Genomic DNA, 18,077 nt, shown 5'->3' on the forward strand with positions numbered 1-18,077 from the left:
TTACATTCTTTCAGTATTTTCTTTTTCATACATGTTGAAGTATTTTTATCACTTGAAGCTTTTCCCAACTAATGGATCTTTCTTTGATGCCATCATTTTGTGTAACTTTATGTTCTTTTCTCTTAGGAGTCTCAGCAGTCTAACTTTGGCTCTGGAGAACAAAGTAAGTATTTCTTTCTTGCTGGTTTTCAAGTTAACCTATTTATTGAACCTTTTCTCATATAGCCATGTCTTATAATACTTTTAAATTTTTTACATGTCTTACTCTGATTTTTGTGATCTGATTTAAAAAAAAAATAGAAAGCTATTCTAGGTGTTGGTGGCACATACCTTCAATCTTAGCACTTGTGGGGTAGAGGCAGGTGGATCTCTGTGAGTTCGAGGCCAGCCTGGTCTACAAGAGCTAGTTCCAGGACAGGCTCCAGAGCTACAGAGAAACCCTGTCTCGAAAAATCAAAAAAAAAAAAAAAAAAGAGAGCGAGAGAAAGAAAGCTGAACTTAGTCTTAAGAAAACTCAAGAGCTATATAGGTCATTAAAAATCAAAATAAGCTGAACATGGTGTTGCAAACTTTTAGTCCCTACCTGTACTTAGGAGGCGGAGGCAGGTGAATCTCTGTGAATTTAAGGCCAGCCTGGTCTACATAATGAATTTCAGGCTAGCCAGGCCTATGTAGACAGTGACCCTGTCTTTAAAAAATAAATAAATAAATAAATAAATAAATAAATAAATAAATAAATAAACTTATTTAAACTAATAGTTGAAATTTCATAAAATCAGTTTGCTGGTCACCTCACAATGTCAAGGGCCATTCTTTGTTTCTACTTCCTTCATGGTGCTGGTTTTGTGGTGATAAAACTGTAGGCAGGTATGATCATGTTAGTAATACTGCAGGCTCCTTATGCATTTCCTATTCATTCTTCCTGAGTCTTCTGATCTGGACAGAAAGCCTTGTATCCTCTGCAGCCTCACGTTCACCTTCATTCTTCATTTCTCAGAGCTCTTGTGGAAGATGACTGCAGAGAATGCGCATAACCAAGAGATGTGCTCACTGATAGTGATGAGGTCAGGGCCACTGCAAGGTGTTTGGGTGTTGTGTACTCTGAACAACAGTTTATTAGATAGATTTATGCTGGTGTAAGAGTATTCTGAAAAATAAAAATAAGATTTTTTACCTTTACTAGTTGGTTGTGTGTATGTGTGTTTGTTGTGTGTGTTTGTGTGTGTGAGAAAGAGAGAGAGAGAGAGAGAGAGAGAGAGAGAGAGAGAGAGAGAGAGAGATGTTTAAATGCAAGGATAAGACAAGAATTTATCTCTTTGTCTATAGAGCAAGTTCCAGGACAACCAGAGCTGTTTCACAGAGAAACCTTGTCTTGGAAAAAAATCTTCTATGTTTACATATTTATCATACGTGTAAGAGGTATGGGAATGCCCCAGTAGACATGCGGAGGTCATGAGATAACTTTTAGCAGTCAGACATAACATCTGTATGTCTATTTAGTTCTACCTTACAACTATATCTATCTATCTATCTATCTATCTATCTATCTATCTATCTATCTATCTATCTATCTATCTATCTATTGTTTTTTTTTGGAGACAAGGTATCTCTGTAGATTTGGTGCCTATCCTGGAACTAGCTCTTGTAGACCAGGCTGGCCTCGAACTCACAGATCCGCCTGCTTCTGCCTCCCGAGTGCCGAGTGCTGGGATTAAAGGCGTGCGCCACCACCGCCCGGCCTTGACAGTGGTTTTTGAAGCAGGGTTTCACTGTGTAGCCCTGACTGTACTCAGAGACCCTTTTGCCTCTGTCCCTGGAGTGCTAGGATTAAAGGCATTCATCACTGCACCCAACTTTGACATGATATGCCCAAAATAGCTAGCTATAAACCAAAACTTTTTAATTTTCTCTTAAGAATATTGTTTCATGGCCGGGCGGTGGTGGCGCATGCCTTTAATCCCAGCACTCGGGAGGCAGAGGTAGGCGGATCTCTGTGAGTTCGAGGCCAGCCTGGTTTACAAGAGCTAGTTCCAGGACAGGCTCCCAAGCTACAGAGAAACCCTGTCTCAAAAAAACAAAAAACAAAAAACAAACAAAAAAAAAGAATATTGTTTCATTATTTTTGCTCCACCTTCATTTACTTCTCCAGTGTTTAATTATGGTGGACAGGATCATAAACTTCATCTGTTTTTTTTTTTTATTACTTTATAGTTTTCACTGGATTTATTTATTCTTATTTTTAGGCGTGTGGTCCTGGCCCTCAGGCCTATGAGCTCCCTCTCAGGGTATAACAGCTGTGCCAGTCATTAGTTGGCCATTCCCACAATTTTTTTTTTACCATCTTTCCCCAATACCTAATTTTTTTTTTTGGTTTTTTGAGACAGGGTTTCTTTGCGGTTTTGGAGCCTGTCCTGGAACTAGCTCTTGTAGACCAGGCTGGTCTCCTCGAACTCATAGAGATCCGCCTGCCTCTGCCTCCCGAGTGCTGGGATTAAAGGCGTGCGCCACCACCGCCCGGCCTGATTTATTTTAAATGTTTTTCAGTATGTATTCTAGTTTATTCTTTTACAATATTAAAACCATGTTACATGAAATAATTAAAGTTATTTAATTAGCCTTCTGCTAATGGACATGTGTTTTGTTTCCCAGCTTTTGTTGTTAAAGCTGTGCTTTTATAATACTGGATGTGGTGATACTCACTTATAATTCTGACTTTGGGACAGCTGAGACAGAGAGATTGCAAGTTCAAGGCTAGTGCAGGCTCTGCATTGTCAATTTGGGCCAACCTGGGCTTTGTAGTGAGATCCTATCTCCAGAAAATATAAATAAAGCCATATTATTATTAATATCGTGTCTATATGTGTCTGTGAGCATTCCTCCAGATACTGGGTAGATTCCTTTCTTTGAACTAGATCAGTAGCAGGATAGTTACAGTATTGATAAGGTAATGTGAATGCATTGCCTTCTAAAATGACTGTGGAAGATCATTGCTTATGAGAATGCCTGTGTCTTCTGACCACTGTGTGCAATGCATTTATTTTGATTTATATTTTTGAAAAATAGACATTTTATATAGACATTTTATAATCTAAATAACCAATTTCAATTGCTCACTTCTATATCTTTTTGTTTTAGAAAGATACAATGCTTCCGCTAAAACATCAAATGGGCACCAGTCAAAATCGTAAGTTTATTGCTTAATGAGTATCTTTTTTCCCTAGAAGTTATCTATAATAGCTGGATATTTTAAATGCTATAAATATTACCCTTTTGTTTCTTACAATTTTAAATTAACCATTTATTTTGTATGTGGATATGCATGCATGTGGAAGTCAGAGGACAACTTTTGGAAGTCATTCTCTGACCTAGGCTAAGTTCAGGTTGTTGGGTGTAGTGGCAAGCCCCTTTACCCACTGAGTCATTTCATTGAACGCTGCTTTTTCAATGTGAAATCAGAGGCCTTGTGCATGATAAGCTCACACTTTACTGTTGAACTACATACATCTCCATACAGAAACACTAATGTTTGTGGCAGACATAAGCTAACTGTAAAAGTCCAGAGAGTGCATTGCAGAGTTTATGTCCTACGTACTCAGTTTTGTCATAAACTATAACATAAACTATAAAAGCTATATACATCACAGACATGGCTGTGTTCTATCTAATAATACTAACTTTGTTGTTTTGTTTTTTGAGACCAAATCTCATGATATCTGGGCTGTAGTCAAGCTTACCATATGTGTTCAAGACTGACATGAACTTGGTCCTTTTGCCTCTACCTCCCAAGTATTCAGATTATATATAGGCAAATATCTGGTTTTTCTCTTTTTTGTGGTGGTAGAAATTCAGGTTCTTTCACATGTTAGGCAAGTATCATAACACTGAGCAATATCTCCAGTCCAATTAAAATTTATTTACAAAATAGCAGTGGAAAACTGCCTATGGAAATATAAAGCATGAACTCACAAAGGTATAAAAACCAATTTATTAAGGGGTACAATGAAATGAACAAACTCAACAAATACAAAGTAAGTTGGGGAAGTGGCATGACTTGGTCTCCAACCACACTGGGCACAAGCCAGAGCAAGAGAGCAAGCGCCTTTCCCCTCGAGCTTATCAGTCCTCACAGAGCCCACAGGGCCACGTCTTATGGCCACTATACCCCAAAGCTATTGGTGGAATGAATTCCCACAACAGAAGTACATGTCTATAATCCTAGCATTCAGAAGGCTGAGTCAGGAGGACTGTCATGAATTTAAAGCCAACCACAGCTACAAAGCAAGTTCAACCAATCTGGGCTATATATTCTAATACCTTTTCTAAAATAGCAAAAACATGTTACAAGCATCTCAAAAAGGTAAAAGGAAAATAAAGAACAAACAAACAAAGAAATAAAAAAAATGGCCTAGGTTTGCTCTACAGGCCATGGTTTGCCCACCTCTACTGTGAGTTCACTGTGTGTGTGTGTGTGTGGTTTTTTGAGAAAGGATTTCTCTGTACATTCCTGACTGTTGTATATTGTAGGGCCGTTTGTTTGTTCCCAGCTGCTCAACCTCTAAATAATCACACAGAAACCATATTATTTAAATCACTGCTTGGCCCATTAGCTCTAGCTTCTTATTGGCTAACTCTTACATATTAATTTAACCCATTTCTGTTAATCTGTGTATCGCCACATGGCTGTGGCTTACCGGATAAAGTTCCGGTGTTTGTCTCTGGCAGGGCTACATGGCTTCTCTCTGACTCTTCTTTCTCCCAGCATTCAGTTTAGTTTTCCCTGCCTACCTAAACTCTGCCCTGCCTTAGGTCCAAAACAGTTTCTTTATTCATTAATGGTAATACAGCATACAGAGGGGACTCCCACTTCAGCCTAACTCTTATATATTAATTTAACCCATCTCTGTTAATCTGTGTATTGCCATTTGGCTGTGGTTACCGGATAAAGTTTCGTCCAGTGTCTCTTTCTGGCGGGGCTACATGTCTTCTCTTGACTCCTCTGCCTTCTTTTTCCCAGTATTCATTTTAGTTTTCCCTGTATAGCTCTACTCTGTCCTATCAGGCCAAGTAAGTTTTTATTCATTAAGCAATAAAAGCAACATATATACAGAAGAACTTTCTACATCACCTGATTGTCCTTGAACTCACTCTATAGACCTGACTGGCCTCAAACTCACAGAGATCTACCTGCCTCTGCCTCCTGAGTGCTGGATTAAAGGTGTGCGCCACCACTGAATGTTTAATTTTAAAAAATGTGTTAAAGATAGAATTCTTCGGGCTGGAGAGATGGCTCAGAGGTTAAGAGCATTGCCTGCTCTTCTAAAGGTCCTGAGTTCAATTCCCAGGAACCACATGGTGGCTCACAACCATCTGTAATGGGGTCTGGTGCCCTCTTCTGGCCTGCGAGCATACACATAGACAGAATATTGTATACATAATAAATAAATAAATATTTTTTAAAAAAAATGATGGAATTCTTCTTAATAAATCTTCCATTTAGCCACCAAATGCAACATAGTTTATATTATCTTTAAGTTTTCATATTTTTATTATATTTTGTAGGTAGAATCAGAAATATGTATCATAGTAGGGGTTGGTGTATTACATGATAATAAATTACGTCTAGAGAGTGAGTACTCGAACTCCTGAGATCACAGGTTAACTCAGTGATTACAACAAAGTTCCAAAGAAATAGCCATTAGGTTGCTTCCTGTGCCACAGCGACAGACCACAGCACTAACCTCAACCGAATATCCTCTTCATGTAACAAAAGGAGGACTAGGAAGGAAATACATGAATAAAAACAACTTCCATGCCTTGTTGAGAAACTCACTATATCCCTGTCATCACAACTTTGTGCCCCAAACTAATAGTGCCTGTCAGCTACATATGGGCATTCCACTTTGGTTGCTGGGGAAACAAAAACATGCTGCACCTAGAGCAGTGTTGTAAAGGCTTTGACATACTCACATATGTAAACAGGTTCATTGAGCTGCCATTATTAAATCATAAGGGCTGAGAGAATTCAGAGCAAGTACATTTTCTTTACTGGAAATCGGTCTTTTAGCTATGCTAAACCCTTGTTCAAAAGAAAACTTTTTAAAAATTTCGTTTACTGAACTAATTTTAAAACACTTCTCATATGATCATCTGGTTACTTATTTCCAGGTGATTGTGTGTTATGTGTCTTTTGAATTGTGGTCAGATTTAGAAATGCAGATTAGGCTTTGAGGGGAGAGTGCAAATTGTTACTGCTGTGAGAAGACCTCTTTCTGCTGACTGGAGACTCGAACCCTTTAAACAGGAGGGTAATGAAGAAGTAAGTATTTCTAGGTGCAGAGCTCTCAAACTTTACGTGAATTTTTCTTTCATGTAAAAAAAAAAAGCAACAGCTGGGCGGTGGTGGCACACACCTTTAATCCCAGCACTTGGGAGGCAGAGGCAGGTGGATCTCTGCGAGTTCGAGGCCAGCCTGGTCTACAAGAGCTAGTTCCAGGACAGGCACCAAAGCTACTGAGAAACCCTGTCTCAAAAAAAAAAAAAAAAAAAAGCAACAACATACAGAATGTTTTGTGTTACTCAGATTTTAAATCTAATAATTTTGAACTTAAAGAAAACTTAAGCCTTTGATTTTACTTTCAAAACAAGTTGTAGAAATTGTCAGCTTATCGTATTTATATATTTTTAATTCAGTTTGAGTTTCGGTGAAGGAAGATTTGCAACGTGGATTTAAAAATTCATACACATTCATTTCTTACTCAGAATTCTTCTGCTGATGTTGCTTGTCTTCATAGCAAGGCAATTATGAACCAGAACTTTGACTAGGGAAATTGTGTTAAGGTTTTCAGTTATCCGATCCAGAAGTACTCAGTTCTTTCTCTTCATGGACCATGGAGACAAAAAAGGGATTGCTTGATGCTTCAATTTTATCTTGCTTCTCTTTAGGACTCATATCTAGTAGACCAAAGCTTTATTAATTGTTTTAGTATACATGCAGGTGTACAATTAGAGACATGTTTGTTGTAACAGGAGTGTATGTGAGAGTTTATCTAGAAAACAAGATTGTATGTTTTTTTTTTTTTGTTTTTTTGTTTTTTTGTTTTTCGAGACAGGGTTTCTCTGTGGTTTTGGAGCCTGTCCTGGAACTAGCTCTTGTAGACCAGGCTGGTCTCGAACTCACAGAGATCCACCTGCCTCTGCCTCCCAAGTGCTGGGATTAAAGGCGTGCGCCGCCACCGCCCGGCAAGATTGTATGTTTTACTTATGGGATTAGAAGTTTTGTTCTTGTCATGACCACTGCTCTCTTTGCAGAACACTAAATTTTGCTTTCTTTAATTTTTATTTTTGTTTTATGAGACATGGTTGTTCTATGTAGCCCTGGCTGCCCTGAAATTCGATCTGTTGGCCAGGCTGGCCTCAAACTCAGAGATTCACCTGCCTCTGCCTCCCTAGTGCTGGGATTAAAGGTGTGCACCACCACCACTGCCCGGTTTAAATGCTTTTACTAGAATGTGAACAAATGCAAACAGGAGAGTGTGCGTGCATATGTGTTTCAATTTTTGGCTAACATAATGATTCTTAAAATTATTGTTAAGTTCTTAGTACTCTGGCCTGCTGTGATTAATTAATGCTCCTTTCTGCCTTTTCCCTCTAGTATGTTAAAAGATGACTTAAAACTAAGCAGCAGTGAAGACAGTGATGGGGAACAGGTGTGTCTGCTATGCAATCTGTCAGTCCTTTATATGACTCTTTCACTGTGTCTTAGCTCAAGATCAGTACCTTTTCCTGTAAGCTCTCTTACACTGAATGATTGTAGTCTTTTCTGAAATGTCTTTAAGCTTCTTTTTTTGTTGTTTTTTGTTTTTAGATTGATTTTTTTTCTTAACATACATACATTTAATTTGTTTGTTTGTTTCTTATTTATTTAATTTGGTTTTTCAAGACTGGGTTTCTCTTTTATCTTTGGGGCCTATCCTGGACCTCACCAAGCTGGCCTCAAACTCACAGATATCTTTCTCTGCCTCCCAAGTGCTAGATTAAAGGTGTGTGCCACCACTGCCTGGCCTTTTTGCTTAACATTTATTGTGGACCAGAACATAATTTTGAAGCAGGAGATTATTTATAAGAAATATTTATGAAAGTTTTAAAAATGTTTATTTTTTCATATGTATGGATCTTCTAGAACTGGATTTTTTTTCTTTCTTTCCTTTTTATTACTTAAAAAAATACCAATCCAAATTCCCACTCCCTCCCCTCCTCCCAGTCCCCTTCCTCTCCCTCCACAGACCCTCCCCCCACCCCTCCAACCCTAAGGGAGTGCCATGAACCCCGCCCTGTGGAAAGCCCAAGGCCCTCCCTACTACATCTAGGTTGAGCAAGGTTTACATCCAAAGAGAATAGGATCCCATGTAGCCGGTATATGCAGTAGAGACACATCCCAGTGTCACTATCAGTGGCCCTCAGTCTGCCCCAGCTGTCAACCCCCTTCAGAGGGGCTTGGTTGTTCCCTTGCTCGCTCACTCCCATTCCAGTTGGAGTTGGTGAGCTCCCAGTGGCTCAAGCAAACTGTCTCAGTGGATGACCCCCTCATGGTCTTGAATTCCTTGCTCATACTCTCACTCCTTCCACTCTTGAAATGGTGCTGGCATAACTGGATATCAACATGTAGAAGAATGAAAATGGATCCATATCTGTCGCCATGCACAAAACTCAAGTCCAAATGTATTAAAGACCTCAATATAAATCCGACCACACTGAACCTGATAGAGGAGAAAGTGGGAAGTAGTAACCTTCAATACATGGGCACAGGAGACCACTTCCTAAATATACCCCAGTAGCACAGACAATAAGAGCATCAATAAATAAATGGGACCTCCTGAAACTGAGAAGCTTCTGTAAAGCAAAGGACACAGTCAATAAGACAAAAAGGCAGCCTACTGAATGGGAAAAAAAATCTTCACCAACCCACATCAGACAAAGGACTGATCTCCAAAATTTATAAAGAACTCAAGAAATTAGACATTAAAATTCTAAATAACCCAATTAAAAAGTGGTGTACTGAACTTAACAGAAAATTCTCAACAGAAGAATTTCAAATGGCCAAAAAATACTTAAGGAGATGTTCTTCTTCCTTAGCTATCATGGAAATGCAAATCAAAACAACCTTGAGATACCATCTTTTTTTTTTATACATTTTTTTAATTGATATTTATCGAGCTCTACCTGGAATTGGATTTACAGATGGTTGTGAACACCATGTATGTACTGGATCCTCTGCAAGAACAGTCGGTGCTCTTACTGATAAGCCATCTCCAACCCCAAACTTTTTAAAGTCTTCTTCTTTTTTTTTTTTTTTTTTTTTGTTTGTTTGGTAGTAGTAGTACTCCTGGGGTTTGAGCTAGGCAAGTACTATTTTTTTAAAAAAAAAAAAGATTATTTATTATGTTTGCTGTGTTCTGCCTTCAGGCCAGAAGAGGGCACCAGGTCTCATTACAGAAGGTTGTGAGCCACCATGTGGTTGTTAGGAATTGAACTCAGGACCTCTGGAAGAGCAGTCAGTGCTCTTACCCTCTGAGCCACCTCTCCGCTTGTTTACATAAGAACAGGATCCTGGTTTGTTATTGTTTGTGGTGTTTTGGTTATTGGTTTTATTTTGAGGCAATGTTTCACCAAGTGGCCCAGGCTAGCCTCAGTCTCATGATCCTGCTGCTTCCACCTTCTGAGGGCTGTGGTGTTCTGTTTTTCTTTTGTTTTGTTTTGTTTTTTTAAATCACTGTATTAAGTAAATATTGATGCTTGTGTTAGAGAAGCCATTTTTTGCTGTTTTAGTTCAGGCATTCATATTATTAGTCATTTCACAGATTTATTATGCTTCACTTTTAGGACTGTGATAAGACAATGCCAAGGAGTACACCAGGAAGGTAGGGAATGAAATCCTTTTATTCTGTGGTTATCTTGTTTTGATAGCTGAGACTAGGTTGATTTAAAATCGTGGGGTATCATAAGTGGTCTTATAAATAATGCCAAATGTTATGGTGGTTTTATAGTTCTATTAATTAAAATTCATTAAATTATGTACTCAGACTGGGTGAGTTTTAAGGTATGTTAAAAGTGAGTATTATTAGGTGAGTGGTGCATTAGAAACTTTTGGGAGATGTCTATTCATTTGTAATGAAGTTTTGTGTTCCTTTAAATGTAATAGCATATGCACACATTGTAACCAAGTCCAGTTGTCAGATTTGGGTGGGTTTTGTTTTTAAAGGAAACTTTTGTTATTTCTATTTTATCTCCTTCAGTAACTCTGAACCGTCACATCATAATAGTGAGGGAGCAGATAACTCCAGGGATGACTCAAGCAGCCACAGTGGATCTGAAAGCAGCTCTGGCTCTGACTCGGAGAGTGAAAGTAGCTCCAGTGACAGTGAGGCAAATGAGCCCTCACAGAATGCATCTCCTGAGGTGAGGGGGCTGCTCCCATAGCCCTCAAGTTCTTTCATGATATCCACTCAGCCCATCACTGCGTATTTTGATCAAAGGCAGTTGAACCATGTATCTTATAGAAAACCTAAACCATTTTGGTTTCCTTATTATTTTAAAAGCTTTTTTAAAAATTAGGATTTAATCCTTACTTTTGCCTCTTAGCAGGGAATTTATATTATTGTCGTTACTGAGAACGAACTGTATCTCATGTTGTCTAATTACACTGTAGATTGGACAGTGCAGCTGAAAGTCTCCTGATATCGACATCATCTTTACTTTCTAGAATGAAGTCATTTGCAGTAGTACCTTTCAAATTGAACTCCTAACTCGAATATCGGTTATTTAAAGGCCATCTGTCATATGTTGTTCATGGTGTCTCTACCTGTAACCACTCAGGAGGCCAAGTGACTAGAGCTAATAGTATTTTACCTGTGCTTTAATCCTGGCAGAAACTTGACAAACAAATGCTTGTTATCTTAAGCATTATTCTTTTTCCTCTTATTTGACTTTATAAAGAGGGGGAGAACTGGAGTATTGGGAGGAAAAAACCCTACATTTATGTTATTTCTCTGTTTTTTTTTTTCAGCCTGAACCACCACCAACAAACAAATGGCAACTTGATAATTGGTTGAACAAAGTGAACCCACATAAAGTGTCTCCAGCTTCTTCTGTAGACAGTAACATCCCATCATCTCAAGCCTACAAAAAAGAAGGTCGAGAACAGGGTGCCGGGAATAACTACACTGATCCTGGAGGGCCGAAAGAAACAAGCTCTGCTACTCCAGGACGAGACTCTAAAACTATCCAAAAGGGATCAGAAAGTGGGCGTGGGAGGCAAAAGTCTCCTGCACAGAGTGACACCACCACACAGAGGAGAACTGTAGGCAAAAAACAACCCAAAAAAACTGAGAAGTCAGCTGCTGAAGAGCCCCGTGGAGGCCTGAAGATAGAAAGTGAAACCCCTGTAGACATGGCTACCAGCATGCCCTCCAGCAGGCACAAAGCAGCTACCAAAGGCTCAAGAAAACCCAACATCAAAAAGGAGTCAAAATCTTCTCCTCGACCTATAGCAGAAAAAAAGAAGTACAAGTCATCAAGCAAATCCTCCCAGAAATCTCGGGAAATCATAGAAACAGATACCTCGTCTTCAGATTCAGATGAGAGTGAGAGCCCCCCTCCTTCCTCCCAGACTCCTAAGTACCCCGAAAGCAATAGGACTCCTGTCAAGCCCTCCTCCGTGGAGGAAGAAGATAGCTTTTTTCGGCAACGAATGTTCTCTCCTATGGAAGAGAAGGAGCTTCTTTCCCCACTCAGTGAGCCTGACGACAGGTATCCACTTATTGTGAAGATTGACCTGAATCTCTTGACTAGAATACCGGGAAAGCCTTACAAAGAAACAGAACCACCCAAGGGGGACAAGAAAAATGTGCCAGAAAAACACGTGAGAGAGGTGCAGAAGCAAACCTCAGAAAAGGCTTCCAACAAAGGCAAGAGGAAACACAAGGTTTGTAAGGGGCTATGGTTCTTATGGGGTTTCTTTGTTGTTGTTGTTGTTATTGTTTTAGAAATAATTTTGTTTCAGCTTTTCATGTACTTAAACATCTTAATATTAAAACACTAGTTATTTTTTTAATAGTTTTTATTTATGCTTGTCTGTGAGTATATACTCTGTGTGTGTGTGTGTCTGTCTTGTGTCTGTTTCTGTGTTTGTATGTATACTCATGCCTGTGTATGTTTCTTTGGAAGCTGGTAGAGGGTGTCAAATTCACTGGAGCCAGTTACAGCTATTTGGGAGCTACATGACTGGTTACTGGGATCCAAACTTTGGTCCTGCTGGAAGAATAGCAAGTGCCCTAAACTCCTGAGCCATCACTCTATCCTCAAGTACTTGCTCTTTTGCTTTACATACATAGTCACTGTTGCTGGGTTTTGTTTTGGTTTGGTTTGGTTATTTTGAGACAGGATTTCTCTATGTAACAGTCCTGACTGTCCTGGAACTATCTCTTATAGCTGAGGCTGGCCTTGAACTCACTGAGATCTGCCTGCCTCTGCCTCCTGAGTGCTGGAATTAAAGACGTGCGCCACCACCGTCCAGCCACTGTTGCTTTAAATTATAGTTTGTATGTATGTGCGGTGTGTGCACACACCACAGTACATATCTGGAAGCCAGAGAACAGCTGTGGGAGTCAGTTTCTTTCTTCCTATCATGTAGATCCTGGAGCTTGAACTCAGGTTGTCATACTTCACCTGCAGAGATAACTTGCCAGCCCTATTTGTTCATTTTTAGATACCAGTATCGGAAATGCTATGGAAATATAGTTTGTGGATTATGAGCTGTGAGGGAAAATGTAATTGAGTGCAAGGCCTTCCTGAGACTATATAAGTAAAATGCTCTGTCTTCTTAAGTAAAGCAAGATGATTTTTCAAATAGTCAAGATCTGGAGTAGGTGGCGCACGTCTTTAATCCCAGCACTCGGGAAGCAGAGGCAGGCGGATCTCTGGGAGTTCGAGGCCAGCCTGGTCTACAAGAGCTAGTTCCAGGACAGGCTCTAAAACCACAGCGAAACCTTGTCTTGAAAAAACAAAACAAAAACAAACAAAAACAAAAAACCCCAAGATCTGTAGTAGGAATGTAATGTTGTTGGGCCCTAAAGCCCCACCAAGGAGGAGGTCGCCCCAAGAGACACTCTCAGCGTGGTTGATGCAGTAGCAAGAGGAATTTTTATTTTGCGGCCGCGGCAGAGGTCCCTCAGCCTAAAGAGGAGAAGGACCCCTGCTTTGTCTATTACAGGCTTTTTTTAAAAGAAAAAACCACAGAATCAAGGAGGGGGTAGTACAGAATCAAAAGGGAGAGTCCAGAAATCATTTGTCAACTATTTTGACTAGTCCATTTAACAGTCAGCTAACTCTAATTGATCAATGCTATGGCGGTTGCTGGGTTGGTTGAACAAGGAGGAACACTTGCAGGTAATCTGCAGGTCATCTCACCCCAGTTCCAGAGTCTGGGTCTATTGAAGAAAGACTACAAAGGGGATGGAAAGTACTCAAAGCTCCAGTGCACACGTGGTTGGTTACCAGGGTCCCTTGGTTCTCAGGAAGGGGGGTGCAGTAATGCTAAGGTGCCCCAAAGTCTTTCAATGTATGTATCCTTTCCTGTCATACATTCAGGTCAAGCCATACTTTATTACTAGCCTAATGTAAGCAAAACTGACTCATTATTTTGTGACATACACATCCTTGAGAATTTCACCCATCCACTATACACCCATGTGCCTAGGTTTTTTCCATTAACACAGGTCAGTACTCAGAACATTCCCTGTGGTGCAGTGGTAGAACTCTTGCTGAGCATGTGTGAAGTCTTGAATTAGCTCCAACATGGGAAGGAAGTTTGTTGGCACATAACCTAGTCTCATCCCTATAAACTTTTAAGGTAATTTAAAGACAAAGCTTAGTATATAAGGTCAGCTTTATGTAGAGCCTGTGTATACACCATATTATGCCTGGTACCCAAGGAGGTCAAAAGACGGTGTTAGATCCCCTGGAACTTGAATTAGAGATGATTGTGAGCTACCATATAGGTACTTAGAACCCAGATCCTCTACAAAAGCAGCCAGTGACTTTTAACCACTCAGATACCTTTTCAGCCATTCCCAAGAATCAGGATTATTTAAATGTTGTCTTGGTGAAGTGTCAGGGCAGCTCCATGAGCTTATGCTGATAATACTGGGAGAAGACCCTGGCACTGGTAAGCAGTTGGTAGGTGACTTTTTCTCATGGCTTCATTTATCTGAATTTACTCTTGGTGGCAAGCAGACTTCTATTACAGTAGAGGTGGACTATTTGTTTGCATTCCTGTTGCTTTACTACTTGAAGCAAGAGGAAAACTTAGATTCACTTATGGAAGTAACAGCAATAGTAGTTAGACTTTCCACTAGTGATTTTGCCAAGACGTTTTTCAGAGATGATGAGGCGAAGCTGTTAGTAAGTAGCAGTACGTTCATGTGCTGATGAAATTGTAGAGTTGGAACTTCCACGCAGTGCTAGTAAAATTGTGAGATGCAGCTAGTTTTGGAACATAGTTGGCAGTTTCTCAAAAAATCTGAATTTACAGTTAACTTTTAACCCACCATTTATAGGTCCAGGTATATATATATTGGTTTTTCAAGACAGGGTATCTGTGTAGCTTTGGAGGCTGTCCTGGTACTAGCTCTTGTAGATCAGGCTGGCCTGGAACTCACAGAGATCCACCTGCCTCTGCCTCCCGAGTGCTGGGATTAAAGGTCTATTCTCCCTATTCTCCCCCTATTCTCCCACTCCCCCACCCCCGCTTAGCCCAGGTATATATCTAAGAAAGTAATGGAGCTGGGCGATGGTGGCGCACGCCTTTAATCCCAGCACTAGGGAGGCAGAGGCAGGCAGAGTTCTGTGAGTTCGAGGACAGCCTAGTCTACAAAGTGAGTTCCAGAATAGCTAGACTGTTACACAGAGAAGCCCTGTCTCAAAAAACCTATTATTATAGTGCTCACAGCCATTAGTCAAAAACTGGCTATTAACTGATGAATAAATAAAATATGTTATAGCTATATAATGGAATACTATCCAACCATAACTGATATGAATCATTAAAAGAGTATATTTAAGCCAGGTGGTGGTGGTGCATGTCTTTAATCCTAGCACTCAGGAGGCAGAGGCAGGCAGGCAGATCTCTGTGAGTTCGGGGCCAGCCTGGTCTACAAGAGCTAGTTCCAGGACAGGCTCCAAAACTACAGAGAAACCCTGTCTCGAAAAACAAAAAAAAAAAAAGAAAAAGAAAAAAAGAGTATATTTAAAAAGGAGCCAGGTAGCAAAGATCCCATTATATGATTCCTCTCATATGGTGATGTCTAGAAAGACCATATGTGCAGATTAAAGATTATCATGACCTTGGAGAAGAAGTTGTGAACTGACTGCTGACCTGAGTGTCTTTGAAGGATGATAAAAATGTTCTAAAATTGATTGTGATGATAGCTGTACAATTCTGATTAACTAAATACCTTAGAATTATGTGCTTTTAAAGGGTGGATTTATGGTTTGTGAGTTACATCTTGATTATATTTCTGTGAATCTGTCTGACCCTAGAATTATTACATAAAAGAGATAGCCATCTAAGACTTTAGGGAAATCTGTGTTTAGTGTTTAGGCTGTGTAGATCCAACATAGGACACACTTATCATGCTTAAAACCTACTACTGTTTCTCTTTTTGTCTAGAATGATGATGAGAACCGAGCCAGTGAGAGCAAAAAACCCAAAACGGAGGACAAGAACCCATCAGGCCACAAGCCATCCAGCAACAGAGAGTATGTCCCCAAATCATGTTGCATACCAGTATTGGCCATTTGTTGTTGGATATTTTTTTTTAACATACTTCAGAGTATTTCTTTTAATGACCAAATGTCATGTACATTTATGCACATGCAGAAGTAGTAAGTTAAGAGCTTTGCTTTTAGTTAATAGAAATGGGAAGTATTTACTCTCTTCTTTTTTTTAGTGAGATAAGAATATATCCCAATTAGGTTACTATTGCTGTAACCTAAAAGCAGCTTGGGGAGGGAAGAGTTTACTTGGCTTATGTTTTCTCATCACTTCAACTGCTCATCACTTAAGGAAGTCAGGACAGGTACTCAAACAGGACAGGAACCTGGAGGCAGGAGCTGATGCTGGGACAAACAGGATAGGAGACCATAGAGGGGTGCTGCTAACTGGCTTACTTGATTTCCATGGCTTGATCTGGCTGCTTTATTATAGAACCCATGACCACTAGCCCAGGCATCATCCTCAATGGGCTGGGTCCTCCCATATTGACCACTAATTAAGAAAATGTTCTATAGGCTTGCCTACAAGTCCAGACTTATAGAAGCATTTTCTCAGTTGAGGTTCCCATCTCTTAAATAATTCTTGCCTGTGTCAAGTTGCCATAAAACTAGCCAGCACAGAATATTTATTGTGTGGGGTTGTTCAGGCACTGGGCATTATTGTAGAAAAGAGAAAACAAGTCAATGGGGGCAGGTGGAGGAAGAAACAAGATGACTACTTTATGGAATTTACACTCTTTTTGTTTTGCAATCATATGGAGAATGTCTTTGCAAATTTGCCTTAAAAACTAGTGAAAAAGTGGAAAATTCTTCACTCCTTTATCACTCTGCGGAAATGAGGACATTTATTTTGCTTGGCAGGTCATCTAAGCAGAGTAGTACAAAAGAAAAGGACTTGCTGCCTTCACCTGCTGGGCCTGTTCCTTCAAAAGACTCAAAACCAGAGCATGGCTCTCGGAAGAGGACTGCCAGTCAGTCTTCTTCCTTAAAGCCCAGCAGCACCAACAGCAAGGAGAATAGTGGCAGCAGCAAGAACAGCTCCTCCACTTCGAAGCAAAAGAAGACTGAAGGGAAGGTTTCCAGCAGCTCCAAAGAGACCAAGGTGTGGTGCGGGGCTTGAGCCTTTGAAAGTCACCCTGCCATGTCTTCCTCCGGGTCATAAACATCATCTCATTAAGGTTGCAGGCCTGCTTTGTTTTGTTTTGTTTTTTAAAATGAGTGACTGGCACGCCTTTAATCCCAGCACTCGGGAGGCAGAGGCAGGTGGATCTCTGTGAGTTCGAGACCAGCCTGGTCTACAAGAGCTAGTTCCAGGACAGGCTCCAAAACCACAGAGAAACCCTGTCTCGAAAAAAACAAATAAAATAAAATAAAATAAAATAAAATAAAATAAGTGACTGTGTGTGTATGGACAACTTTTAAGAATTAGTTCTCACTTTTCATCTTGTTGAGGCAGGATCTCTCAAATTTCTGGGCAGTTTCCCTCTATAGGAATAGTAGAGTTGTAAATTATGCCACCACATGTGGCTGTTTATTTATTTTTTTTGAGGTAGGATCTCACTGTGTAGTTTTCTTTGGCTGGCCTGGAACTCAAAGGGATCCACTTGCTTCTGCCTTTTGAATGCTGGGACTAAAAATGTGTGCTACTACATCTGGCTTCAAATGGTCATCTTTAACATAGCAGTGATATAGTTGAATAACCTTGGTGTTTATAGATGGAGATTTGGGTCCAAAAAGGTTTTTCAAGGCTGGGCTTTAGTAGACCTCAATATGTTTATGATATTATCTTTTTTTTTTTCCCTTAAGACCAGATCTCACTATGTAGCATAACTTGGATGTGTAAAAAACCTGATTCACCTGTCACAATCTCCCAAATGACCAGGTTGTTCATCTGCTTTCCAAACTGTCCCAGTCAGGAACAAGTTCATGACATTACAATATTAGAGTGAAAATTAAGAAGATTAAGTTTTTTAAGAATATAATGTACTGGAATTTTGTTAATTGAGTAAACAAAAATTTGGAAATCAATATTCTAGACTGCTATAGGCTGTTATGACTATTAAATGTGTTAATTAAAGATTTTAAATTAAGCCAGACGTGATGGAGCACACTTTTAATCCCAGTACTAGGAAAGCTTCTCCAATCGGCGGATCTCTGTGAGTTCAAGGACAGCCTGGTCTACAGAGAGAGTTCCAGGACGTGCTCAAAAAACAAACAACAACAACAACAAAAATATTTATGTTTAAGGG

At 39.8% G+C, this 18,077-nt stretch overlaps 1 protein-coding gene across 3 annotated transcripts in view; it reads left to right on the forward strand.

The window, feature by feature from the left end:
• The window catches only part of Aff4 (ALF transcription elongation factor 4), an 85,858-nt gene that overhangs the window by 48,958 nt on the left and 18,823 nt on the right, over nt 1-18,077 (forward strand). For all 3 annotated transcript variants that reach the window (XM_057776711.1, XM_057776714.1, XM_057776712.1), the window contains 8 exons: nt 127-163; nt 3,136-3,184; nt 7,652-7,706; nt 9,880-9,917; nt 10,293-10,455; nt 11,063-11,980; nt 15,725-15,813; nt 16,690-16,930. In XM_057776711.1, the coding sequence (XP_057632694.1) occupies nt 127-163; nt 3,136-3,184; nt 7,652-7,706; nt 9,880-9,917; nt 10,293-10,455; nt 11,063-11,980; nt 15,725-15,813; nt 16,690-16,930 (1,590 nt within the window). The remainder of the gene's footprint in view (nt 1-126; nt 164-3,135; nt 3,185-7,651; nt 7,707-9,879; nt 9,918-10,292; nt 10,456-11,062; nt 11,981-15,724; nt 15,814-16,689; nt 16,931-18,077) is intronic.

This window comes from Chionomys nivalis, chromosome 7 (genome assembly GCF_950005125.1).
Source record: "Chionomys nivalis chromosome 7, mChiNiv1.1, whole genome shotgun sequence".
Lineage (NCBI taxonomy): Eukaryota > Metazoa > Chordata > Mammalia > Rodentia > Cricetidae > Chionomys > Chionomys nivalis.